The sequence below is a fragment of the Canis lupus genome, chromosome 3, assembly GCF_003254725.2.
Source record: "Canis lupus dingo isolate Sandy chromosome 3, ASM325472v2, whole genome shotgun sequence".
Taxonomy (NCBI): Eukaryota; Metazoa; Chordata; class Mammalia; order Carnivora; family Canidae; genus Canis; species Canis lupus.
Genome location: NC_064245.1, coordinates 60323509 through 60350239, shown reverse-complemented (window position 1 = coordinate 60350239; position 26731 = coordinate 60323509). Strand labels below are relative to the sequence as shown.

Genomic DNA, 26731 nt, shown 5'->3' with positions numbered 1-26731 from the left:
GCCAATAATCCAATTTTAACACAAGCAAAGGATCTGAATGGATGCTTCTCCAAAGAAGACATACGATGGCCAGTAGGCACATGAGAGGGTGTCCCACACCCCTTGTCAGTGGGGACACGTGGATCCAAACCGCAGTGATCCACCACCTGACAACCACCAGCACGGCTCCCACTGGAAGCAGAAAGCAGCAACTGCTGGTGAGGACATGGGGAAATTGGAAGCCCCGTCTGTTGTAGGTGGGCATGTAAAATGGTGCAACTGCTGCAGGAAACAGTTCGCTGTCCCTCAAAAAGTCACAAATAGTCCCCAGGTGACCAACAAATGACACGGCTACATATATGATTTATGTTCAAACAGACTTGAAAACAAGGGTTCGCACAGGCATTTGCACACAGATGCTTATCACAGCATCGGTCACAGTAGCCGGGCAGGGGAAGCAGCATGAGTGTTCACCAATCCACAAACGGAGTTTTGAAGAATGATGAGTCCGTATGATGGAATGCTCCTCAGCCACTGGGAGGACACAGACCACAGCCTTAAGGACGTGGTGCTCCTCAGAAGAAGCCAGCCACTATCGGCCACATGTCCCCTGGTTTTGTCCATATGCTATGTCCACACCAGGCGGGTCTGCAGAGACAGAAGGCAGACAAGGGGGCTAGAGGTGACAGCTCATGGGTATGGGGTGGTAGGAATGTTCTGGAAGCAGACTGGTGAAGGCTGCCCAACATTGGGAATATACCAAAAACCACTACACAGCACAGTTTAAAATGGTTTAAATGGTAACTTACGTTATAAATTAAAAGTACACTTAAAAAAAGAAAGAAGCAGGGACGCCTGGGTAGCTCAGTGGATTAAGCATCTGACTCTTGATTTTGGCTCAGGTCATGATCTCAGAGTCATGAGATCAACCTCCATACCCAGCTCCACACTAGGTGGAGAATCTGCTTAAGATTCTCTCTCTCCCTTTTCGCCCGCCACTCTCTCACTCTCCTGTGCTTGCACTCTCTCTTTCTCTCTAAAATAAATAAACGAATCTTTAAGAAAATAGACAAAGAAAGAAGTGAACAAAGCTTTGGAGACCTGGGGAGTAGCAGGAGGTCTAAGGTTTGTGTCACTAGTGTCCTGAGAGAGGGGATGGCGGCTGTGTGGAGGAACAGTGGCTGACGACTGGCCACATTTGGCAAAGGACGCCCACGTGAAACAAAGCACGTGTCCTCCACTGGGTGAACGGCAAACAAACGAGGCCACGTCCCATGACCACACCACCCAGTGATGAATGGGAACAGTCCCCAAGGCCTCACGCTGCAGAAGGAAGCCACCCTCTTTCTTCTTGGGCGACCTTTACTCAAACTGCTCTGAAGTCTTTGTCACATCTTATTGTGCTCAAGGGGCGCCCTAGAGAGGACAGAACCATGGTCCAGGAGAGCACCCCCGGTGGCGGGCATTAGGGCCCGGGACAGGGGCCCTGTGTGGCCCAAGGGGTTCCTGGGGGGCTGGCTGGCGCGCTCATACAGATCCGCACACGTGTTAAAACCCACAACACCATACGCCCCAAAAGGCAAGTGGCCTGTGTGAGAATTTAAAAAATAAAATGTATGAACTTAAAAACAAAACTTTTGTAACAACCTGAACTCAGAGGAAAGGCTTTCTGGGGACCCTGGATCAAGAAAAGGTGGAGGATTATCCCTGTTAATATGTTGTTCTAGTTAAAATCACTTACACATGCACAGGACTGCACGGATCAGTAAGCCCGGCCTCTGCACCCCCTGGGTCAGGTGGGTGCACATCGGCTCCCAGAGCTCGGAGTCCCTGACCCGTGACCACACACGCACACACTCACACGTAGCCATCACCGCAGGCCTGGTTTCCTGCCTTCCAAGCTCACGTTTGCCTGCACGGTCTCATTTACAGGGACGAGTGGTACATTGGTTGCTGAGGGCTTTGCCCGGGCACAGGGGGTGAGGGGGTGCTGCACAGGAGCACTCAGGCCCCCCATCCCAAGAGAGTGAGGGAAGTGGCATCCGGTCCCTCTCGTGTGAAGCCAGCCCTGACCCCCATGGCCACAGGCTCCCCAGATGCCCGTTTCCTCAGCTCCCAAACTGGGAACAGAAAGAGGAGGTGTCCAGACTGCAGCACCCAGAGGATGAGCACCAGGCCTGTGCCTGTCGCCCCCCTCCCAGCCCACCCCATCACGCTCCCAGAGGCAGCTGGACACGCTTGCAGCAGAGCCGGGTCACTGCCCCTTAGCGTGCGTGTCTGCAGAAAGCTGTGCTTCCGGCGGACGTGAGAGTTGCATCTGGTCCCCCCGCAGTGGATTCTCTCCTAGCAGTGAGCACATGAGGAAGCATCTTGCAGAAGACCGTGGCCAAGAGTCAGTGGGCTGTGGGGCCTCCTGGATGACTCCCACTGCGCCCCCTGGGGGTCCCCGAGAAATGAAGTCACTCCTTAGGGCAGCAATGCAGGCAGAGCAGGAGCAGGGATGAGTGGCAGGCAGGTGGAGGCCGCCCTGAACGTTTTCCACACTGAGGGCTGAGGATGGTGCAGCCCTGGCCCCCGGCATGCACTCCCCCCAGCACGCCTTCCCCAGCACTGACGCACTGACCCCCTCCCCAGAGCCCTTGGCCTCACCCGGGAAAGGAAAGCTAAGACAGGCCGCCATCCCGGGAACACAAACCTTCCTTCCTCTTCAACTTGGAATATTTGAGATTCCACAAGACGCCCCATTGAACTTTTCCAGAAATATTTCCTGAGCAGCAAATTCTTGACCCTCTTTTGAAATGCATCTTCCTTCTGCCCTGCTTTTCTGCTGCCCTTTGCCAATTCCACGGCCCAGAAACCTCTCTGGTTCACAGGGAGGCCTGTGTGCTTTGTAGCTGGGTTCCCTGGAGGGCCTTCGATGAAAAGCTGTGAGTTTTCAACCTCTGTCTGTCCCAAGGCCTCTATGGAGATGGATTCTGAAGGTGTCACTCGAGGAAACACCTCCCCCCAGAAGCCCTCATGACTACCACCCAACCACCCAAACCTGGGGCAGGGATCTGGCTAGAGACCTGAATTGCCCTCTCTCACCTCCTCCTCTTGGCCAACTCCTATTCATCCCTCAATACGCAGCTGTGTTCTCACTGCTCCCAGGCTGACTTCTCTGCTGCCAGGCCTGTCTTTGGTGTCTGCTCTGGCCTCCCACAGCCCCTCTGCTCCCCTCTGTCGCAGCAGGAAACACTATCCAACAAACTGCAGTCAACACTGTTCAAGACCCAGCGCTCCGGGGGGCAGGAACCAAGTCTGATCTCGGGGGGTGGGTGCTGCATTTGCTGAACAGACTGCAGCCCCGCAGCCCCGGGAAGCTGGATGCTGGGACACAGCTTCGGCCTCAGGACGGGGAGGATCACTGGAAGGAAGAGAAGCCTGAGCTTGGCTGGGAGACGGGGCTCCAGTCCACGTGGCCACTCTATTCCTTCTAGAGCATTTCTTTTCACAGTGGAAAATCAGCCCTGGCAACCTCTCGCTGCCGCAGGCGGAGGCAGAAATACTGGCGGGCTCTGGAGAGGACTCCTCCAGATGGCCCGGGAGCTTCTCAGCTGCGTTCCGGCCGGTGTGCTCTGCAGCCTGCTGTGGCCGCCCTGACCCCTGGCCCCCGAGGGTGACACACATCAGGGACACAGCAGTGCAGGCTCCAGGTAGGGAACCAGGCCGTACACTTTCTCTCCTGAAAGTCAAAACGAGAAGGTTGAAATGTTGAAAACTCACCAATTGTTTTAACAAGACTTCCTGGACCCTCTGTGTATCCGGCCCTCGATAAGAGGGGAGGTAGGAGAGGCCGGAGAGGCTGTCGACCTGGCTCCTGCCCTCCAGCTGGGACACCACCCATGTCTTGCCTGCCATCCCATCTCTAAGAGAGGGGCTGATGGATGCTGGGGACCGTGTCCAGCCAGTCACAGTGACGGGGGCACAGGGCAGCCCTGAGAGGGTCCTTCCTCCTCACGCCACATGCCAGGGGCTGGCCCACCCACCTCCTGCTGCCAACCTGGCCCTCATGTCAAGGGCTGGGTAGTCTGTGGCAAGGAGCCCACATCTTGGCAGCACATCGTCCTTCCGTCCACTCATCTCTCTGGGCCTCAATTTCCTCGTCTGTGAAATGAGGACAGTAACAGTCCCCACCTGGCAGGGATGGGATGTGGATTATCTCTGGGAGCGAAGAAGTCTTAATCACATGCTTTTGCCCTGTCCGAGATTTGTTGGAGCCAACTGGGAAATAAAGCCATCAGGCAGGCAGGAGTAGAAATACAATATTAGCTGTAAGAACAGAGCTCAAATGTGCGGCAACAATTGCTTCCTAACGGCAGGCTCTGGGGTGGGGCTGCCGCCTGGCCACCAGCAGCGGGGACCCCGCAAGCCTCTCTAAGGGGCTGCCCCCAAACGCTGCGGCTGGAAGGAGCCACCCCACTGTGCTCCTGGAATGGCCAGAGGATGCAGAAGCTGTGCGTGGATGCCTGGCATGCTGCAGCAGGAAGGATGCTCCTCCAGCTAGGGGCCAAGCGAGGCTGGAGACCAGAGCCCAGGAGGGTTCCGGTAAAGTCCCTTCTTAGGACACTAGGTGTGAGAAGGTGTGTTCTACTATCCCTGTCCCATCCAAATGGGGTTGATACAAGTATTCATACACACATGCAGTGTGTAGACAGAGCCGGGCATGGATCGAGTGCTCAGGGACTACGGCTACCACCACTCTCACCACTGGTAACTTCTCAAGCCTGGTGCACGCACGACATGCCAGGCGTGGTGCTGGGAGCTGAAGACGCCGCGGTCCGCGGAGTGGGCGCCGTCCTGCATCTGAGCCTCTGGGCCCGGGCTCCCAGTATCGGGTGAGCCAGCAGCTTCCTATACCCCAGTTTCCCCATGGGGTCGGTGAAAGGATGCCAGGAGATACTGTGCGCCGTGCCGCCTCCCTACGTCAGGCGGTGCGCTAATACCGCAGTTTTGTTCTATTTCCCATACCTCATCCATCCCTGCTCCCGGGACGCACAGTCTGCTCGCCACGTAGGACACAAATGCTGGGTGTCTGCAGGTGTCTTCGATCCCGAGGAAGTTCCCTTCCACTCCTAGTCTGCTGAGAGTTTTTACCAAAAATAGGTGTTGGATTTTGTAAAAGGCTTTTTAGCTTCTATTGAGATGATTCTGTGATTTTTTCACGTTTTGCTTGTTGATGGGGTAAATTACTCTGCTGCTCTTTAAATATTGAGCCAGCCTTGCATTCCTGGTACACATCTGCCTCGGCTGTGATATATTATCCTGTTTACATATTATTGGATTCACAGAATTTTTGTTTAAAAACTTTACACTTACATTCATAACAGAGATTACCTTATAGCCATTTTTCCTTATGACATATTTGGTCTGGGTGTCAGGGTGATGCTGGCCCCTTGGAAGGAGTTGAAAATACGACTTCCTCTTCTAGTCTCCAGGAGAATTTGGGTGGAATTTAGGTTATTTCTCCCTTAGATTTTTGGTAGAATTTTCCAGTGAAACCACTGGGGCTGAGTTTTCTTTTCGGGGGAAGATTTTAACTACTAATTCAATTTTTCTTATGGAAATGTGGGGCTATTCATGTTACCTTTTTCTTCTTGAACAAGCTTTGGCATTTTGTGTCTTTCAAGGAACTTGCCTGCAGCTACCTCGTTGAGTTTATTGGTGTGAAGTTGTTCATTCGTTCTGTATCTCCATCCCCGATCCCCAATATTGGCAGCGTTGCCAGGCTTTGCCCAGACAGGATCCCCTACAGTGTAGTCACAAGCTCTCGCCCAGTCACGCTGACTCGGCTCTTCCAGTAGCTACTTCACACTCTTCCTGGCATCCCCTGACATTTCCCACCTCCTTCCCCATCCCAGCAGCATCAGGCCTGCTGCTAGTCAGGTGCTTGGGATGGCAGAGCAAGGTGAGGTCAGGCGTGACTGCATACGACAGGAAACAGAATAAAGGGGTTTACACAGATCGGCCGTTTACTCTGTCAGGTGAAAAATGTCAGGAGGTGGGCATCCAGGAAGTGTGAGGTTGGCAAAGACCCCAGATCCTCCTGTTTCTACTTCAACAGACTCCATGTGTGGTGTCTTCAGAGTCACAATGTGGCTGCTGCAGCTCCAACTAGCAGATCTGCATTCCAGCCAGAGGAAGGGAAGAGTGAGAGTTAAAAGAGGTGAGCACCTCCTGTCTGTCCCCCTTTAAGGGACATTCCTGGAGAATCACTCGGGCATTTCCCCTCACCCCTCACTGGCCTGTGCCTACAGCTCCAACTGCACCTGCTCTGCCCTTCAGCCTGACTGCCAGGGTCTCACCAAGCCCACCCCTTCCCCAGCTCAGCTCCACACCTGACCTCTGCACCTTGGCTCTTTCCCTAACTGGGGCTCATTCCCCATCCCTCTACAGATGGGGACACCAAGGCCCACAAAGACCGGGGCCCAGCCAGGGGCACTCACAAAGTCAGTAGACCAGCAGGGCGACCAGACGGGCCGGAACCCTTCCTTGCAGGCACACTCTGTCTGGCTCTCTGAAGATGACAGTGGAGGGGATGATGGATGGATCCAGAGCCACCCAGTGAGCTGCCTCACGGCCGGTGTGCCAGGCGCCCCGAGCCCTCCGGAAATGTGGCTGGTGTCCTACTTATTGCGAACACTCTCTCCTTCCCTCCCCACTCATTCCTCTGCCCCGACACAGACCAGATGTGGTGCTGAGCTGGGGCTTCAGGGAAGGTTCCTTTTGTCTTCCTGGAAAGCACTGCCCCCCCCCCCATCTCCCAGGGAGAGGGCACTGCTGGGCCCTGGGAGGGCAGCTGGGCCACCCATCTCCTCCTCAGCTGGGGGACACCAGGACAGAAAACGGGGCCTCAGGGCAAATGACACAAGCACATGGGCAGGACCCAACCATGCCCCTTGTCAGGGTTGCAAAGAACTGAAGAAAGTCTTCGATGAATCTAGAGCCGCCCTGTCTCCTGCCACCTCCTGCCCATCTGACAGGTGGGCGGCCTGGGGTTCCCAGCACTGCCTGTCCAGGCTGCCGTGGCCACAGGGGTCAGGGCCTGGCTATGACGCCGGCTGTGAGCAGAGCAACCCTGCCCTGCAAGGGCCCTTTCCTGGGCCTGGCTGTGTGCCCTGGGGCCCCCGCTCCCCGTCCTTGTTTCTTCTCCTGGGTCAGCCCTCACCACCCTACAGGCCCTCTGGACCCTGCTGCCCTTACGGGCAACTGAAGCTTTTTGCAAGCTTCAGCCAGCACAAAGAAAGGGTCCTTTCAAGGCATTCAAGGTTTCTGAATGCGACTCAGTTCTTGGAAGTCACTTTTTCCTTCTCTGTCTGAGGAGAGGAAAGCAGCTCCCCGGGCACCTGGCCTCCCCCGCATCCTGCCAGAAGCCTGTGCCTCGTGGAAACCCAGAGAACACGGGCTGCGTCCCAGGCCAGGCCTGCTGCTGACGTGGCCTTGAGCCTGGGCCACCACGGAGAACGTGGGGTTCTTCCGAGGAGCCCAGCCCTTCCCGGCCTCCAAAGGGCTTCCTGGGCTCTCTCTCTCTTATTGAGCCTTCAGCCCTCAGACCCTGCAGGGTCTCCACCCCAGGGGTCCCCAACAGCACTGCCACCCCCTCCTTCCTTCCCTGCAAAGCCCGGAGGTGTTGCCTCGGACACCGCCTTATGCAGGTCAGGGTGGAAGAGTCTGACCCGGTTACCCAGGAGCACATGGCTCACCCCACAGCCTGTGCTCCCATGAGGGCCGCTCCCTCCTGGCCATGGCCTCCTGCAGCTGAAGACAGGTTCAGCCAAGGGGCACGGCCACAGCAGACCGTCCGTGTCGGGGCCTCGGGGCACCTGAGCCAGAAGGACCCGAGAGCCACCCAGCCCGTGCACTGCTCTCAGAGGAGGAAGACTCGGAGGCCCAAGCTCTGCACAGCAGGTGGGTGACAAGGCTGGCACATGCCTCCCACTGCCTCCTAAACCCAGGAGACCTTGCACTTCCCTTCCACATGGGCTGGTGCTGGAGGAGGGAGAGAGCCTCACCAGGGTCTGGTTCCAACACTTAATGATCACCACCGGATAGAAATGAGTTTTGAAAGAAATTTCTGGATGAATCACTGCACCAGAAAACCTCTGAAACTGCCTGTGTCTGCTGGAAGCTTCTGTCCTGTCTCACCTGTCAGAGGGCTTCCTGCTATCTCCATTCTGAAAGCTTGTAAATAACTCAGTGGCTGAAGATTTGGCACCAAGGCTGTGTCCTGCTGCGACAGTGGCCCCCAGGCCCTTTGGCACCTCACTGAAGGCTGCCTGGCGGTCATGACCCATGGCCAAGGATGCAGCACTTTGTGCAGTTGCTTCTCCTTTCAACTTTGTTCTCTTCCCAGACAGTGGTGACGTGGAGGTAGCACCACCATCACGAAGGGGCTCCATCGCACACCAACCCCAGCTCCGTGTTTAAAACCAGCCAGGGGAGAAGCAGGCATTTCAAGAAATGGTGCTGGTGGTGCAGGCTACATTGTTACAAGGTCACATCGGGACTCCCAGGCAGGATCACACGGTACCTGGTACCTCGCACAGGGGACGTCCATGGTTCAACAAACCTCTTGTAGGAAGAAAGGATGGATAGATGGGCAGGTGGAGGGATGGGTAGTTGGATGGAAGGAGGGAGAAATGAGGGAAGAAGGAAGGATGAGTGAGTCGATGATGGATGGGTGGATGGGATCTTTCCAGAGCTCACAGCCTGGGGCTGGGAGGGAAACCAAGCCCAGGCTCCACTGCATGGCAGGAATGCAGAAGGCACTTGGCCCACTTGCATGAGCTGGTGCAATCCAACCCTGCTGAACATGTGAGCATGTGCACCATGGACTCCGTTGTGATAAAAGCAGGTGGTACATTAGAGGGAGCCTGTGCCCTGGAGTCTGAGGGACCAGATTCAAGTAACGTTTTGTGATCACGTGCTGTGTAACTGGCAGGTCAGCTGCCTCCCGTGGTCTCAGTATCTTCATTTGTCCAATGGAAAGAATTGTCCTGTTTGCAGTGCTATCCTGAGCGTTGAGTGAGAGAATGAGTGGGAGCGGCTATGAATATGCCTCAGGTGTCAGCTTTATTCTCCCTCTTGAGTATTTTGAAGACGGAGGAAGTTTGCATTGACTCTGTCCTCCCCTTGAACCTCTGCTCTCCTCTGGAAGTGTCTGTCTCCGGGCCCCCCACGCCCCTGTGCATCTCTCCAGGCAACCCGTAGACATTTCATTCCAGGCACCCCCAGTGGCCACCCAACCCGCCTCTCATCCTGCTGGTGGTGCCAGGCTGTCCTGGGCCTGCAAAGAGGCAAGGAGCAAACCCCACTCCCCTTCCTCTCCACCTCCATTTCTCTCTCTGACCCTCTTACCAAAGTAGAAAGAATCATAAAAGCTCCCCTGGAAGGTTAAGAAACAAAAGACGCTACAGTGTAAATAGGAAGGAATTTAAAACTGGGTCTGATTTTCCCCACGGGCCTTCTTAACTCAGGGTCCTTAACTCAGAAACCACCCCCCAACTCCCACCACATTCCTTGTCTTCAGAGGCAGCATGTCCACTTGCAAGCGTCTGCCCATGACCCCCATCATCTCTCAGGGGGCACACTGGCGTCCCTGATGACCACCCAGCACACACCATCTGAGTGGCTGGAGCTGGACCCTTGGTCCACGGGACCCTCAGGCTCTCTGAGCTCCAGGAAATCACCTTCCTCAGCCAAGGACAAACCACCTTCCTGAGGCTGACCCCACCAGGCCAGCGTGACCCCAAGGGTGCCATGACCCAGAGCCATTTGCAAACCATTGTTACTGTTCAAGGAAAAACGGATGCAGAGCACACGGAAACCTGTAGGGCATTTTGATGAAGTGATTTTACGTCTGTTGCTAAACCCGATGACAATAATAATTTTTAAGTGAGCCTTGTCTTTTGAATACCTACCTTTTTATTTGGTTTTCTAGCAGCTTATTTTTATCATATTTCACAAAAGCATGGGCCTGAGGCAGAGTGGAACCTCTAAAAAAGAGTCCTTCCCCCTGGATCATTGGAGCCGGGCTGCTCTGGATGAAGAGGGAAGAGGGCCGTTAGTTCTGAGGGTCTCATTATCACAGGTCTCCCCCACATGGGGGCTCGGGGTCTCTCATTCTCAAACAAAACAAGGTTCTTTTCACTCAGCCCTCCCCTCCTTTCCCCTCCCCTCCCCTCCCAGCTCAGGGACCTACTGGGAAGAAAACCAAGCTCATTCAAGAGTCCCTCTTAGCACTGCTCCCCCAGCCTGGGCCCCCCCAGCAAACCTCCCTGCAGGCAACCCCCCCCCCCCACCCAGTCAGAGCAGAGGCCAGGAGGAGGGGTCTGTCCGTCCACAGGGAGCAGAGTGCACTGAGCACCACCAAGAAAGTTTCTCTCTGGTCTCCTGCCAGCAGAGGAAGAGCAGACTGTTTACAGATAGGGGACAATGTTGGTACAGCTGGTGGCCTCCTGTGGAGCAAGGGGGCGGGTTCCTGGTCACACCCGGGTCACACGCCTTGCACAACCCCACGCCCTTTGCTGCACCTCCTGAGCACCTCTTCCATGCCGCTTTCTGATTACAGCAGGGCTATCTCGCCTGATACGTGAGGGGGGCTGGGGATCAGAGACAGACGTGTTGTGAGCAAGGTCACAGGGTGTCTGTGCCGAGACGGGGACCGAGGAAGGCCAGGCTAAATCTCGGGTGAGTGAAGCTGAAAAGCTGATCTCTCGTGGTGTGGGGGTCCCGGGCGCCGTGCCAGCTAGCTGCTCGAAGGTCGCAGGACAACTATTTCTTGAGCTGCCAGGGTGAACCAGGCTCTGGGCTGGACTCCAGGCGTCCTGTCAGACAGAACACAAGCCTCTGCTCCCAGAAGCAAGAGTGAGCACGGCCCACGTCATCCCACACTGGGGAGAGGTATTTGAGGCTGAGGGAGCAGGGAGCATGATTTGGGGAAATAATATTTCAGGAAGAGTGATACCCTGCTCCCCGAGCTGCGGGCCTCCTACCTGGCCTTCAGACTCTTCCCAAAGGCCACCTCCCCCTGGAAGCCTCCCTGATTCACTCCTCTCTGGGGCTGAGTCTGGCACTCCCCTGGGGCTCCCATACCCCGGCTCTGTGACCCCAGCAGTCCAGGCTGTGTCTGCAGCACCCCCACCTGGAGCAGGCACCGGAAATTCTGTGTGTGCCCATCACACCCACCATTTTAGAGGCCTGAGGCCAAGTGAGAAGCCAGGACGTGAGTTATCGGCCGCCCTTCACGGGTGGCGAGCTCCCAGCACCCACTTGTCTCCACATGCATTGTTCTCCATCACACCCTCCGGGCCAAGGGCAGGACCTGCCCACACGAGGTGTTCAGTGAGTACCTGTGACACGAAGGAGCTGAGAGTCACCAGTGCCTGTGGATGGGGCATCAAGCTGAGTTTCTATCTCATCTCACACCCCCGTCCCACAAACCTGCCCCCTGGGGCTGCTTCGTCTTCTTTGTTTCCTTACTGTGCAGGCCCGAGCGTGGGGACGTTTTCTGGGACATCTGTTCAGTATAACATACAGAGGGAAAACACCAAACCCGAACAGCTGGATTTTCATGATTTTCATGAAGTGGACATGTCCATGCGGCCCCCACCTACACCTTGCCCTCCTGAAAGTTCAAGCCTCCATCCTTTGACCCAATGGATGATCTTGCCCACTTGGAGCTCTACGTAAAGCAGGCACGCAGGACTGAGATGCTGGCCTCTCCCGCCCTCAGCTCTGCTGTTTCAAGATGCTCTACTTTCTGTGTTGTGTTTCCACCTGCGTCAGAGACCAGACTGCCAGTTTTCCCCAAGAAAGAACCACGGGGTGGGGGTGGGGGTGGGGTGGGGGTCCCCAGTAGCCATCTTCCCTTTTCTCCTGGTCTCCGTCGCACCTGTCACTTGAGGACGCTGCCTACACCTGCTTTCACGGGGTCACCCGCAGGTTGTGCTGCTCAGACGCCGTGGAGCCAACTCACACTCAGCAGGAAGATGGGGGCCCCCATGTACAAGCTCTTGCTTCCCCGCCAGGCTGGCCCCCACCCCCCAGGAGAGAGCTCAAGGCCTGGGCATCACCCCCAGGTGCACAGACGGCCAGCACCTCCCCTGTAGGGAAGCCAGGCTGCACGACAGCCGGTCACACCCTTAACCCAGCACCACTGCACACGGCTGACCCCAGTAACCTGTCCCTGTAGAAGCAGACACGTAGATACATGTGTGCGACAATGTAGATAATCCTGCACTCAAGTGTGTGTGTGTGTGTACATACGTTCATCTATAAAGGAATGTAGAAATATATACATATTTGCAATACTAGACATAAGCCTGTGTATAAATGTATAAACGTATATATGTGTATATATATATTTATGTAAATGTATTAATTTAATAAAATTATCTTTAATTTTATAATAATATAAATTGTACTTAAAATACAAATATATTCATTACTGTGTATAAAGGAATATAACACAAGCTTTTATATAAATCTATAAATTTACAGATGGACATATATGTATGTCTATACACACACGCAGGAGACACAGCAATCCTGCCTCTGATTGAACCCTGACAATGGGCCACTGTATCAATAAGTGTTTTTCAATTTTTTATCTATAAAGTAAAAAAATGAAAGTCAATGGACTCCAGAGCCCCCTAGAATTCCAGCGATGCATAGCACAAAATGGAGTTAAAAATGGCTTCATTCATCTCATTGTTTCCAATAAAACATAAGTTTATGTGTAATAATTGTCATCAGAATTAATTTCCCATGTACTTCCATTATTTTGATCAATTGTGCTTTATTTTTTTTCAATTGTGTTTTAATAACGAATGTAGGAATAACTAAATCTAGAAGAAAACCTTAAGTCTTGGAATATAAATGAGGATCACACAAATTTTCTTTTTTAATCTGTTTCAATTTAAATAATCGTGTTCATGACAGAGTGGCTTTGAAGACTGAGGCGGTACAGGGTCGGACACCACAGGATCCCATGCAAACCAGCCTAGGATGCAGAGGCTCCTGCTTTTGTTTAAGTGCCAACATTACAAAATAAACCTATATTATCATTTGTCACTGTTTAGCCTTGGGGTAGCATTTAGGGGCACAGTTGTTCAACACTCCCTTAGGGGACAGGCAAGAGGAAATGGGGGAGCCTTGCCCCGGCCGCCCCTGCAGGGACTCCCACCTCGCCGCGGGGGTCCAGTGCAGGGCAGCCTTATTCAGGGAGGGCTTGTGGAGCTGGAAAGGGGAGTCAGGCCCCATCTGGTCTGGGGGGACCCACCCTCTGCCCTAGGGGACATGCGGACACCTACCCGCTCGCTCCAGGCATATGGGGAGGCATTCTGCACTCTTGAGGATTTGGGGCATCTCAAGCTCTAAGGCTCTACTTCCGGAGTTGAAAGAGCCCAAATCCCCATCTACTTTCACCTCTGCCTGGAGATGACCTTCTCTCCGAGTGTTGGGAGGTCCCCGGCCACAGGACACACAGGGGTCAGTTAACCGTGGGCTCTTGGGTGGCCCACCCACATGTCAGCAAGCCCCCAGCCTGAGGCACAGTCACTGTTAACTACTCTCCTCACCACCCTGAGCCCCAGGCTGTTTTCCTGGAGCTTCTGTCCCACTAAGAGGGTCCCTTCTTCTGTCCAATCATTGATGGTTTGGTCTTCTCCCTTACAGGGGCCACCCCAGGCCTGCAGGAGTAGAGGCAGGTACCCGTACATGTGTTTGCACATGTGCTCACGTGTGCGTGTACCTACCTACCTGGGCCCAGCTCCAAGCATTCCAGGCATTCTGAGAGGGGCCTCAGCTTCAGAGCCTCCTGACGGGCCCGTGAGGCAGTCACTCATACTCATCCCCAGATGCAAAAATGCTTCTAGGGACAGTTTCCTCCGTGTTCGCCGATGTTGACTCCTGACCACAAAGCATTCAGTCCACTCAAGTTAATTGTGATCCCTCCAGAGGCAGACAGACAGTCTGCTGAGCAGACTCCTCCGAGTACCAGGGCTGCACCTGCACCCATCCCCACCCTAAGGAGACAGCCTGAGACTGGCCGCCCACCTGGATGCACACTCACTGGCCCACACTTTCCGTAAGTACACATCCCAGGAAGGACTCACACACGCGCACGCGCACACGCACATGCACACGCATACAGCAGAGGCAGCAGGGCGGGGTCCATTCTCACTGCCTTGGCAAGGTCCTCCTTACCCTTGTCCAAGACTAGATCTCCATGCCATGAGCCTAAGCTGTGGCCCACACCCCAGTGCTTTTGTATAGTCAACTGCTAGTTGCTCTTCTACATGATGGTCAACCCTGACCTGCCCAGGCCTCTTCAAAAGGAAGTGCTGCTCCCTGTCCCCTGCCCACCCCAGGAATACCTTGGCATTCCACTAATGCATCTTTCCAACAGAGTTAGCCACATCCATGGAAAATGTCGGATGGACTTAGCAGGTGCCAGGTACATCACCTCAGCAAACATGAATTCCATCATCGTTATTGGTCCCTCCCCCCTCGAACATGTGAGATTCTTAAGAACAAAGAACCATATTTTGCCATATTCCTTTGTATGTCTTCTTCATCCGATATGACATGAGGGTCAGAGTGGATGTTCAGCAAATGCTGGGCGGATGGATAAATGGAGGGATGGATGAATACATGGATGGGTGAGTGGGCAGATGTAGGGTACATGGGTAGATGGGTGGGAGGGTGAATGCAGTATATATGGGTAGATGGGTGGGTGGGTGGATGCAGGGAACATGGGTAGATGGGTGGGTGGGTGGATGCAAGGTACATGGGTAGATGGGTGGGTGCAGGAATGGAGGGAAGAATGGATGGAGGGTTGGACAGGTAGCAGCTGAACCAGCCAGCTGTAGGGTTGAGCGCACCGTGGGTAAGATAAAGGAGAAGCAAGAGCAGGAGGATGAATGCAGGAGTGCACGTATCCTCTTCACAAGAAATAAATCAGTTTCATTTACTAATTGATGGGAAATAACAGTAGATTTAGTGTGGACTCCTTGGGTGCAGGCCACCAGACAGAAAAAGCCCCTGGGGGGCCTGTGTCTGGTGTGGGTCCCTCCAGACCCCAGGATCCACAGGGGCCTGAATGTGGGTCGTTATGGAGACCGCGGGAGTCCACGCAGCATCATATACCATGGCCATTGGTCCTGGGGGATCGGGTTCTGCGCTCCCCCACTCCAAGGGGACACCCTCCATCCTTCCAGGCCCAGCCTGTCCTGCTCCCCTATTCTGATTACCATCCACGAGGGTCTTTGAACACCCCACGTGATGCTCTCTGAAGCTCTCACCTGCATGGCCGGTGAGGGCCCCCCGCGTCCCGCCTTGACCCGGCCTGGGGAGCCTCCATTCCCTCCCAGGCTCCCCTGGGTCTCTGTGGGACTCCAGATGGAAACCTTGCAGGGGCCTGGGAGTCTCCCCGTCCACACAACCACCGCAGACCCGGCACAGGACCATGGACATCCCTGGAGGTCTGGGTGGCTGTACCGCTGAGCTCCTGTGCTCCGCGCAGGGCTCTGTCCCTTCTGCAGGATGGGGGTGTTGGTGCTACGTCAGGGGTCGCTGTGGCAGCCAGATGTGGTGGCACATCAGGGCTTCGACATAGGCAGGACAAAGGAGGAGTGCCCACCAGAGCCACAGCAATCCTTCTACAAGATCAGAGTCCATCCCAGCTTGTGTGCCTCCCTCCCCCAGGGGCCTGACTTCCAGAACAGGAGGCCTGCCCCGGCCCCCTGTTCTGTCCGGCTACCAGGGCAGCCCTTCCCGAGGCCTCAAGGCCTTACCTGCCAAGACCCACCCAGTGCCCGGAGCTGCGGCTGACCCATCTGAGAGAGGCAGGGGCCCCTGGGCAGAGCCAGTGCCCTCGAGTGGGGCTCAGCCCATACCCAGCCCGTGGAGGGACTCGGTGCCCCTCCCTGACAGCTCATGTCAGCTGATACAGAGACCGCATTATCTGGGTTATCTGGGTCCGGGGACTGACTTCCAGCGGCATCTCAGGGTAACTGGGGCCAACTGGGGCCGTTCTTCCAATTTGAGCAACTCCCTGAATTAAAGTCAGGTTAAAGCCTTCGTGAGTCCAGATCATGTGGAGGGAGGGCTGTCGCGTCCCGGCCTCCCCATGGAGAGTGTTGCCTCCCCATCAGGGAGTTGTGCCATCGCACATCCCAAATGCACCCAGAATGCCCACATTTAGCAAGCAGGCACTGGGATCCCACCCTCCTCGCATCTAGTCTTCTGAAATCCCATGGGGGACGGGCCACGGCACTCTGCAGGTGCAGAACCTCTCCTCAGGCCCTCAAGCACACCACGCAAACTCACGCTCAGCCAGTGGCCAGGCTGAGATCCCAGGGGACCCTGCAGTGAGACCCCACACCCCACCCAGGTCCCACAGCAGTCTTCCGGCCAGGAGTTGCAGCCAAGGGGCAGTGCAGACACCCAGACCCAGCTGGAGACTCTGAGCCTCTGCGGCCCGGCCTGTTGTGGGAGGAACCTGACAGCACCCCCGGAGGGTCTGGCCCTGGGAAGGCACCCAGCACAGGCAGCCCCACATCTCAACTCGGGGACGGTGGAGCCCTCGAGGCCCAGATGGAGGCTCCACGTGAGGCAGGAGCAGCAGGTGGGGGTGTGCACAGAGCCTCAGTGGTCCTTCCTGTCAGGAAAGGCCTAGGGCAGGGGCCGTCTCATGCGCAGTGGGGAAAACCCAGCTCCAACGGCAACAGTGGGACTCATGATCCCACTGTGATTACTCGAGAGTGGCGATTACAAAATCTCAGATTTATCTGCGTTGTTTTCCAGTTTCCATGGAAACGCTCAGGGTCTCTGTCATCAGCTCTGGGGAGGAGCGGCTGGCTGGCTGTCCCCAGGCCCCACCCCTGCCAGCCCTGAGGGCACATGCACCAGGGACAGGCTGGCCAGGGCAAGGGGCCCAGAGCAGAGGTCAGCGTAAGGACACAGAAGTCACTCAGAGGGGCTCCCCTCGTTTTACAGGTGAACACACTGAGGCTTGGGGAAGGGGAGTGGAGACTTGCTCCCGAGCCCACCAGACAGGTATCAAGACCCTGTGGGCATGTCAGCCGCTGTCTATGTCGCTGCAATCACGTGGCCAGTCAGGGCAGGCTGGGCCCTCATGCCCGTGGGCGCTTAAGGGACAGGCTTCCACTCCATCCACTTGCACCAGGGCTCCCAGAGCGGCGGCCTGCACATGGAGGTGACTCAGAGAGGCCCCCACGTTGGTCAGAGGCCTCCCCTCCAGCTGGGGAGTTGGGTGGGAGGCGTCCAGGGGCTCCTGTCCATTCCCTGACCCCAACAAGGACCTACAGCCACAGGCAGGGCCAGCGGCCCCCAGCCGGCTAGCAACGGCATAGCTATTGGGACTGTCCCCTTCCTGCCTCTCACAGCCCCAGATACTGGCTCCTCGCAGACAGAGCAGGTGCCCCCACTTCCGAGAGCCCTGGGGCCAGGCATTTCCAGGGCCGGGGCTTCGCCTCCTGCTAGATCTCTAACTGGGGGACAGCGGTGCAGGGTGGAGGGGCCGTGCAAACTGTGGACACTTGGGCTTGTTCTCAGGCCCTCAGAGCCTGGATGCTTCTGTGCACTGAGATACAGCCCCGCTCCAGGCCCCAGGTCTCCAGGCCGTGGGCACCTTGCACACCCCAAGTGAACTCTTTCTGGATGCAAGTAACAGAAACCAACTATACCTTCTGCCAAAAAATAGAAGAGGAGGGAGGGAGGTGTCCTTGACCCCACAGCCATGGATGGCTTGGGAGCTCAGGAACTTTCTAGAACCAGGCACTCTAGGAGGCTATGGGACTCTGTTTATCACTTATGTTCCTCTCAGGGTTTGGCCTGGTTCTTTCTAGAGAGAATCTCAGGGCAGAATAAATTGCTGCCACATGACCCCGGGTTTCTTACTGGCCAGTCTGCCCTCAGCAGGAATGCACATGGCCTGATTGGGGCTCATAGTGCATGAAGATGGTCACTCTCCTGTGGACATGTGGGCAAGGCATGGGGTGCAGAGAGCAGGCGGTGGGGGTTCCCAAGCACAGCTCTGTGGGAGGGGGGAGATCAGTGCTGTGCGAGGCCACACCTGCAGGCCCAGGCCAGGCTGGGGGAGCTGGGGAGGGCACAGGTGCCAGTTGCCAGGTGGGTTCTGGTGGTGAAGCTCCCTTGGCCAGTCCCATGGGAAGGCCAGCCACGCTGTCTTGGGGGCTCCATGGATGATGGCCCCTGGCCATCAGTGAGCCTAGATGGAAGGCAGGCTGCCTGGCTGACCAAGCAGCATTCTTCATCTGGAGCAAGAGGGAGTTTGAGTTGTGGTTTTTATTCCTGCCAAGAAATGGCTCCCAGCCCTCCACGCTGGGCCTCTGCTGAGCCTCTGTGGGGCGGGCGCCAAGGAGGCGAGAATCCACAGAGGAAGTGCACACACAGCACTTGGCTGGAACCCGAGTAGAATCCTGGCTTCCCGGCCCACGGGGACCCCCAGGCCGAGGGAGGGACCCGCCGGCTCACGCAGGGACCCCAGTACGGAGTGGAGCCAGATCCCAAGGTTAAATCGGGTGAGTCGGCATGGAGTATGGAGCCGTGCCCTGGCCTAGCCCCGGCTGGCTGCGAAGAACTGTCCTCACTCCCTTCCAGCCTGGGCAGCGGGGCTGCAGGCTCTGCCGCGAGCGTCAAGGTCTGGTGATTAAACAGGCTGTTGAAGGAGTGAGGCACTCCAGGCAGCGTTCTCTGGGCCCCTGAGGGTTTAGAAGTTCCTTTCTCTTCACTCCTCTGTCGGAAGTACCTCTTCACTCTGAGCTCTCGTGGCTGGATCCACCACCAGGGGCGGCCCATCTGGAGCTGAGGGGCTCCGGGTCTCGGGGCAGCCTTCGGACATCACTGGGGCCCCATCTCTTTGACCAGGACCCACAAGAGCCGCGGGAGCCTTGTCTCCTTCCTTGTCCCATGTGCGCTTGAGCCAGGCAGCCTGGGTTCCAGCTCTGGTGCTGCCATCCACTGTGTGGCCTTGGGCAAGCATCTCAACCTGCGTCTCTAATTCCTCATCAGTATAAAGAGTGCCAATGAGGACAATGAGGACCTTCCTCTGGGAGTTAAGGATAAAAGGCAACACAGATAGAGCAAGGAGAGGGGAGGAGTTCCCTGCATCTCTGACCCTGTGACCTCAGCCCACCTCCCTCTGTCCTGCCCTCCACTCCCTCCCCTGGGCCACAAAGAAAACCTTGGTGGTGGGGGGGTGTCCATTCACCCCTAGTTTTAGAGGTGAGAAAGCTGAGGCTGCAGAAGCACCACGCAATCCTCCACCTGGGAGACCAGCCCACGATCTACAGGGCAGACAACTGCAGGCAGCAGAGGTCACTTCCGGGCTACAGTCTCTGCTCCTTGCTGGTGGCCCTGCACGTCCCTTCTGCTCAGGGACCATCCACCTGACCACAAGCTCTGCACCTCTTGGCTCAGATCCCCACCTGATTGAGTCTGGTGCTTTGGGCTGGCTCCCGGGTCAGATCCTCAGGCCTGGTCCCATCTGCCGTGGTCAGGGCAGGAGGGCCACCTGTCCAGAGGCTGTGGGCAGGCAGGTCTGATACTGTGATTTATAATATGAAATATAATTTGGTCTTCGTCCATCCTGGCACAGAGCTCCCAAAACTCCTGGGATTTCTTAAGTGATGACAGTGACAAAAGTGTCTTGTGTGAATGACGTGACCTTTGGAAAGCCCCCATGGCTGGGGGCTGGTTGCCAGGGGAATCAACCATGTGATTGGAGGGGGGTGTACAACGTTCAGCCCCACCTCGGCCTCTGAGGGACCAGCGGCTGGAGACTGAGACCCCTGAGCAAGGCCAGCCATCCGATTGGTCCGGCCAGTATAGTGAAGCCTCCAGAAAACTCCAAGAGGGGGCATCAGAGAGCTTCCAGGTCAGTGACCCTAGGCAGAGGTGCAGATGGGATGCGGGAAGGTGACGGGCCAGAGAGCCTCTCCCCCATCTGGCTGTTCCGAGTGACATCGTTTGATTCAGTGCACAGCATGTTTGCCCGGGCTCCATGAGTCACTCTAGCAAACGGTCAAACCCGAGGTGGGCTGTGGGACCCTTGGATCCAAGGACCTGCGGCCAGAAGCACAGGGGACTGTGGAGTCTGGGTGGAGGGGCAGCCTTGTGGGACTGAGCCCTTCCCTGAGGGGTCTGATGCCATCTCCAGGAGGAGAGTGAGGGCTGAGTTAGATTTGGGGGACACTCAGCCCAGGGTCCATGGAGAATTGAATTAATTGGTTAGTAGTATGGGAAACAAAACCTCCATTGGTCACCCTGGGAGGTGGGTAGAGTGAATGCTCATGCCAACTTACCAAAGGGGTCTGTGGGGGACAGCCTGCAGCCTGGGGCAGGGGGATACAACTGTAGCATCCCAGGTCAAGCTCCATTGCTGTGGATGGATGATGGTTGAGGAAGCAGAGACCCAGCAGGGGGTGGCCTGCCAAGGGTCACAGTTAAAGCAAAGCCAGCGCTCCTGGCCCTCGTATGCAGGAGGTGAAGGGCGTCAGGGCCACTCTGCCTCATCCTGACCAATAGAGGCTTGGGTGCGTGCATCAGCCAGGATGAGCACAAGACAGCTTGGGCCAGTCCAGACAGGGGTGCACAGACCAGCGGCCCCAAGGCCCACATCCTTCCCTGAGTGTGGGCAGGACCTACTCCTGACTTCTCTCCAGCAGGACCCAGCAGGGGCAATGGACGGCTGCTTCCACGGTAACACGGCATGGGATCGTGCACGGTCAAGCTGGCTCTCCCCCTGGCTGGCTCTCAAGAAGCAAGTGGCCTTATCTGGAACTGGCCTGGGCAGGGGCCACAGGGCAGCAAGCCAAGGGCAGCCTCTGGCCGAGAGCCAGTGAGGAACTGGATGTTGCCAACAGCCTCATGCTCAGACCAGTAGGCTCTTCCCCAGCTGAGCCTGAGCAGAGACCCCAGCCCCGGCCAACTCCTTGCTGCAGCCTGGTGTGGCCCCTCGTGGAGGACTCTGCCCTGCTGCTGACCCAGGGCTACCAGGAGGTGACATGGAAGTGCTGCTCTAGGCCATCTGGTTCATCACTAGGTGTGACGCAACCACTGATAACAGATCCACCAAGGGTCCCTCACCACGCCCTCTCCGCTCTGTGGGAAACATGCGGGTGTGGTCAACCAGTGCCACACAGAGAAGTTGGACGGTGTCCCTATGTCAGGGTCTGTACATCACAAGGCCTGCTCCATGCACACGCTCAGGACTCATGGACTGTTCTAAAAACACACCCATTAGCCTTCCTTGCCAGCGAACCATTTGGAGAACGTCACATCAAGACTCATCAGAGCAAAGTGATCCTCTCTCTGAAGAAAATGTCAATAGCCCTTCTGTTGGCACATTCAGCTGTCGTGCAAAGACCCAGGGGTATTTCCCTCCAGGAAGAGGGAGCTGCCTTGCCCAGGATGCTGGATGGAAGAGGCAGGACTCCTGGCCATCCAGCATGGGGGCTGTCCCACTTGGCGCCCAGCACCAGTGCCTGCAGGAGCCACCCGTGAGGGCTTCTGGAGCCCAAGACGGGTGAGGGGTCTGCCTGAGATCACACAGCACATTGGAAGTATGACAGAGAGGAGATTCCAGGTCTCCACAGCCAGGCTCCACAAGGCCTGTGGTTCCAAGACACTTCCATTCTCAGACACAGACTACCTAAAGTAGGAGGCACCCTGGAAACGATGGGAGTCCATGCCCCAAAAACGAATCAGCAAGGAAAACCACCACCCAGCATCCCTGCCAGATAACCCTTCAGCTTCCACTTACACACCCCTGGTGATGGGGTGCTCACTACTGAAAGGTGGCATGTTCTAAGTCTTGTCAGCTGTGCTGGCCTGAAGGTGTTTTGTGAACTGAGCAGAACTCTGCCCCTAGTCTGTTTCCTGCATTTCCTATCATCTCACCATGGAGGGTGGCACAGAACCAGCTGTTTTGTCCTCCACCTGAAGCCTCTAGGACTGCCTCTTCTCCCCTAGTGGAGCTCCTCCACTCAGCCCCAGCCACCCCTCCCAGCAAGGCTGTCTCCCCAGCCCCTCCCCAGCCTTCAGAGGGCCTCCCAGAGCTACCATGAACTGTCAGCAAGGAAGCCCCAGGGGAGGAGCTTCCCAGAGGGCTGGCTTCATCTGAGATTTGAAGAGCAGAGAAGAGGGAGGAGCTTTTCCAGGCAGAAGGAACAAACCGCATGTGAAAAGGCACAGAAGTGCAGCGTTTCCCCGCACACTCACCATCCAGAGAACAAGTAAATCGCAGCCATTGAGCTCGCTGGGTACGCCGCAGGGGTCCTGTTGGCAGGTCTGCAGCAGCCCCATAATTCTGCATTTCCAAGAAACTCCAAGGCCAGGCCCATCCTGTGTGTCAGATCACATTTGGAGCAGCGAAGACAGGTCTGTGCTCTCTGTCCAGTGTATTAGCCACTACTCACATGCAGCTATTTACATTTGAATCACAATTGCATAAAGCTAGAAGTTCTGTTCCTCAGTCCTAATGGCCACATTTCAAGTAGCCAGTGACCAGCAGCCAGCACCCTGGACAGTACAGATTGGGGGTATCCCTGCTGCTGCAGAAGGTCCCGCTGGGCAGCACAGTCCAGAGAGCTCCAGGGAGAGTAAGGAGTGGTCATGGCTGGAGTCCTGGGGGTCGAGACCTAGTAGGGAGGAGGTGAGCTTGAGAGTTGGCCTGGTGTGGAGGGCACTCCACAGGCCAGACAGAGGAAGGAGCATGGACTTCATTTGTGGGTCCACGGATGACTTTTAGGTTTCCACCTGTGGAAGCTGGCCATCAGGTTGGGAGGACAGATGTGCACAGGGTTCTGACCTCCACTGACGGTGCAGTAGTCACGCAGGGCCAGCTCTTTTGTTAACAACTACGAACCCAGATGCAAACAAGTATCTGAAGGCACAAATGATCAGAATCAGGTGTAATCTGGGGGAAGGGTCTATCCCTAGTAGAAGGGGTCCACAAGGCATGATGTACATCAAGGGCACTGCCTGGACTACACAGTGCATGGGGGCAGAGGTCAGACAGAAAGCTGTGGTCTCACCACCCCAAGGAGTCCATGCATGGGGTTTAGGGCTGATAAAACAACTAGAAATTGAAGGGCAATCTTGGAGAGGAGGGACCACAGAGGAAGGCACCCCACTGTATATGAGCTCTCCCGAAACCCTGGCCACCTCTTAAATTGCACAGAAGCAGGCTGAGAGGCCAAATGGTCTGGACAGGAGCTGGAAGTGCAGCTGAGCAGGGCACGTGGCCACTGCATGCCAGAGGAGAGACTGTGTGGGATTCAAGTCCTGCCAGTTCTACCATGAAACCCCAGAAAGACCCATCTTAGCAGTAAGACCCGTCCCAGGATTGCAGGGACGTGGAAGACTGGCAAACCAGAAATAAACCTGCCTTAACCTGATGCCAAGCCTCCACTGAGTCAAAGTGGTTCACTGATAAACAGGTGCTAAAACAAAACTCTGTACTCTTCATAGGAAGACAACAGGATTTAGAATCTCTGCAACATATCATCCGCAGTATCCATTATACAACAACAGTAAAAAAAATCTAGTCATAGGAGAAACAGGAAAATGTGACTCATGGTCAAGAGAAAAAAGTCAATAAAAACAGACCCACAGATGGCCCAAATGTTGGGACTGGCAAAAAAAGGACTTTAAACCTGACAGATAAAGGCTGAAGACATGGGAAATGTCACAAGTTACTTGTAAAACAAACAAACAAACAAACAAAAAAACCTATAATATCTGAAGTTTTGAAAAAAATATCTATCCTTGAATGGGATTAACTGTATATTGGATGCAACAGAAGAAACGACCAATGACTTAGAGACTAGTTAAGACAGAAATCATCCAAACTAAGGCACATGTTAGAAAAAGGTTAAAAAATAAACAGACTCCGTGATGGGTAGGAGGGATCAAGTGACTAAAAATACACACACACACTGGAGATTTAGTATGAGACAGAGAAAGGAGCAAGAAAAATTGAATGGAATATTGGCTGATTATTTCCCCAAATTTGATCAAAAACAGCAATCCAGGGATTTGCAAAGTTTAGCAAACCCTAGCAAGATAAATAAAAGAAAATTACACCATATGTAAGGTGCACCTTATGCACATTATACTGAACTGTTAAAAACCACAGATGGAAAAAAACTCTTAAAATCAGCCACAGATACAGCACCTATGGCATAGAGGGTACAAGAATGAAAACCATGGTTAACCTCTTATCAGGAACACAGGCCAGAAAAAAATGGAATGACATCTTTAAAGAGCTAAAAGAAAACTACTGTCAAGCTGGAATATTATGTATAACTAAAATATCTTTCAAAAAACAAGGACAAAATAAACACATTTTCAGCAAACAAAAGATGATCATATAACCCACAGACTTGTACTCCAAGAAATGCTGAAGGAGGATCTTCAGGCTGCAAGGAAGTGATACCAGACTGAAATCATACGGACAAGAAGGAATGGAAAGTACAGGGAACAAAAGTATGCAGGTAAACATGATTTTTTTTCTTTTAACGTTTAAAAGTCAATGGACCATTCCAGGCAACAGCGACACTGTGTGCTCTTGGGTTCATACCATTAGAAATATACCGCATGACAACCAACGGGAGGTGTGTCAACGGAATGACATCACTGCGAGGCTCCGGCCTTCTCTAGAAGTGGTTTTAGTATGGACCTAAGGTAGATACTGACATATGAAGGACATACACTGTGACTCCTGAGCAAGCACTAGAAAAGCAATACGAGGAAGAACAGTACAGAGCATGCCATTCTTCCCTTCCTCCCCACAGCCCAGCCACCCAGGAATCCAGCCAGCACCACCAGGATGTGGGGTCCCACTCCAGCACTACTGCACCCCTGCATCCACATTGCCAGTGCCAGCCCACTAGAGGTGCTTTGTAAGCATTTGCTGAATGCATGGACCAGGCCATGTTCTCAGCTCCAGGCAGGGGTGCAGTTCTGTCTCCCTACCAGCAGTCAGCCCCAGCCCCACTCCCCGCCATCCTGGCCTGCAAACCTCCCATTCCCTGCACTGTACAGATGGCTTTGGGGTCAGATGGCAGAAAAGTGCAAGCGGGCAAATGCTTCACCGCCCCTCACCTGGATAAATCATCAGACACAACGGAGCTGGAGCCCAGCCACAAAGGCCGCTGCGGCCTCTTTGGATTAAAAGTCCCTAGACTGCTAATTACCCAAGGAGCCCTGGAGGCCACAGCCCCTGGGAGCAACAAAGGCCAGATAGATTACTGTGCGGTTTCAACTAACCTCCCAGCTCTGTGGTCCTGAGTGATTCACCTCCGCTCCTCATTAGAGGAGCCGCCAGGATGAACTGCCCCTAGGTCTGGGGTTTGAAGCGCTGCCATGATTGACACCATGGGAGCTGCACAGCCAAGCTCCTGCCCAGGGCCCAGCTGGCTGAGCCCTGAACACCTGCTCCTGTTTCTTCTGCTGCATCCTTGAGGTCTTGCAGACAAGGATGCCGAGACAACCACCACCATGGCTCAGGGCAGGATGAGAACAAGGAGGTCAGTGTTTTCTGTGTGCGAAACAGTGATGCTGCCTGGCTACAATTCTGGAGAGAGTTACCGGGCAGAGATCTCCTAACTGGGACCACTTAAGGATCACCTCTGTGCCATTGGCCCCATCCAGGCATCAAACCATCACCTACTTAATATTCTGTATTACACGGACTTGCTCTTGACAGAAATGGATTTTGAAAGGATGCTTCAGCATCGACACGGAGAGTCTGGTACCATGTGCCCTAAATGGCAGGTGAGAAGCCAATGCCTAGCCAGTTAGGCCCAGGTGTCCCCTCCAGTCAAGGACCTTGCCAGGGAAGAGCCTCCTGGAAGAGGCAGAGCCAGGTTTGAACCCCAACTCTGGCAGCTGCAAACTGTGACTTTGGGCAAGTCACCAGCCTGTCTGAGGGAGAGCTTGCTCCCTGTGGCACCAGTCACTGACTCGCCACAGGGTGGTGGGGCTTCAGTACAACGGATATGCCGTCGTCAAGCACAAGAGGACTTGAGAGACCAAGGGGGCAGCCTCTGTAGCCAGCCCAGCCTCTCCCGACCTGTGCCTTGCCAAAGTTGTTTCCCCCACTGGACCCAGGGCTGTGGGAAGGGTGCGCCAGGTCTTCCAAAGTGCCATGGAACCTGCTTCTTGAGTTAGAGCCCCACCGACAAGAAGTCAGCCAGGAGCTAGGTCAGCCCACCATTCACACGGTTCTAATGTGCTTCCCTATGAGCTGCCTCTTCCTGACAACAGCACCTACTGGAAATTCTCCCCAGGGAGGTGCCGGCCAGACCTGAGCTGGAGGCAAGACATGATCTCAGCCTCCCCATGCTGGGCTGGCCCCCCAACATAGGGTTCTCCTGCAGGGGCCCTGGGTTTGCTGTGGCAGCTGTGCCCCTGTGAGGCGACTCTCAGTGGGCAGTCACCCAGGAGCAGAGCTGAGAGGGAAGGGACAGGAGTGTCACCTTCTAATCCCCTGGGGGGGGGGGTGACAGCTCTTTATGAGGAGAAGTGGATGGGGGTCACCTCAGAGGTAGGAGTGGACCCCTGCTGGCCAGGGACACAGAGCAGGTGGAGGAAGAGAGGCTGGAGGGCTCGTGGAAGATGTGCCACCTGAGTGGCCACTCCCCTGCCCACCCTCCAAGCC

At 55.2% G+C, this 26731-nt stretch overlaps 1 protein-coding gene across 1 annotated transcript; it reads left to right on the top strand.

The window, feature by feature from the left end:
• Positions 1–5889: 5889 nt before the first annotated feature.
• LOC118354179 (uncharacterized) lies at positions 5890–13002 on the top strand. The gene is made up of 2 exons (XM_035714149.2): positions 5890–6184; positions 6415–13002. The coding sequence occupies exon 2, from the start codon at positions 6415–6417 to the stop codon at positions 7336–7338; it is 924 nt and encodes a 307-aa protein (XP_035570042.2). The 5' UTR covers positions 5890–6184; the 3' UTR covers positions 7339–13002.
• Positions 13003–26731: the final 13729 nt, after the last annotated feature.

Bases quoted from the DNA above. Each gene is read 5' to 3' on its own strand.
- LOC118354179 (XM_035714149.2), top strand. From the start codon at position 6,415: ATGGGGACACCAAGGCCCACAAAGACCGGGGCCCAGCCAGGGGCACTC.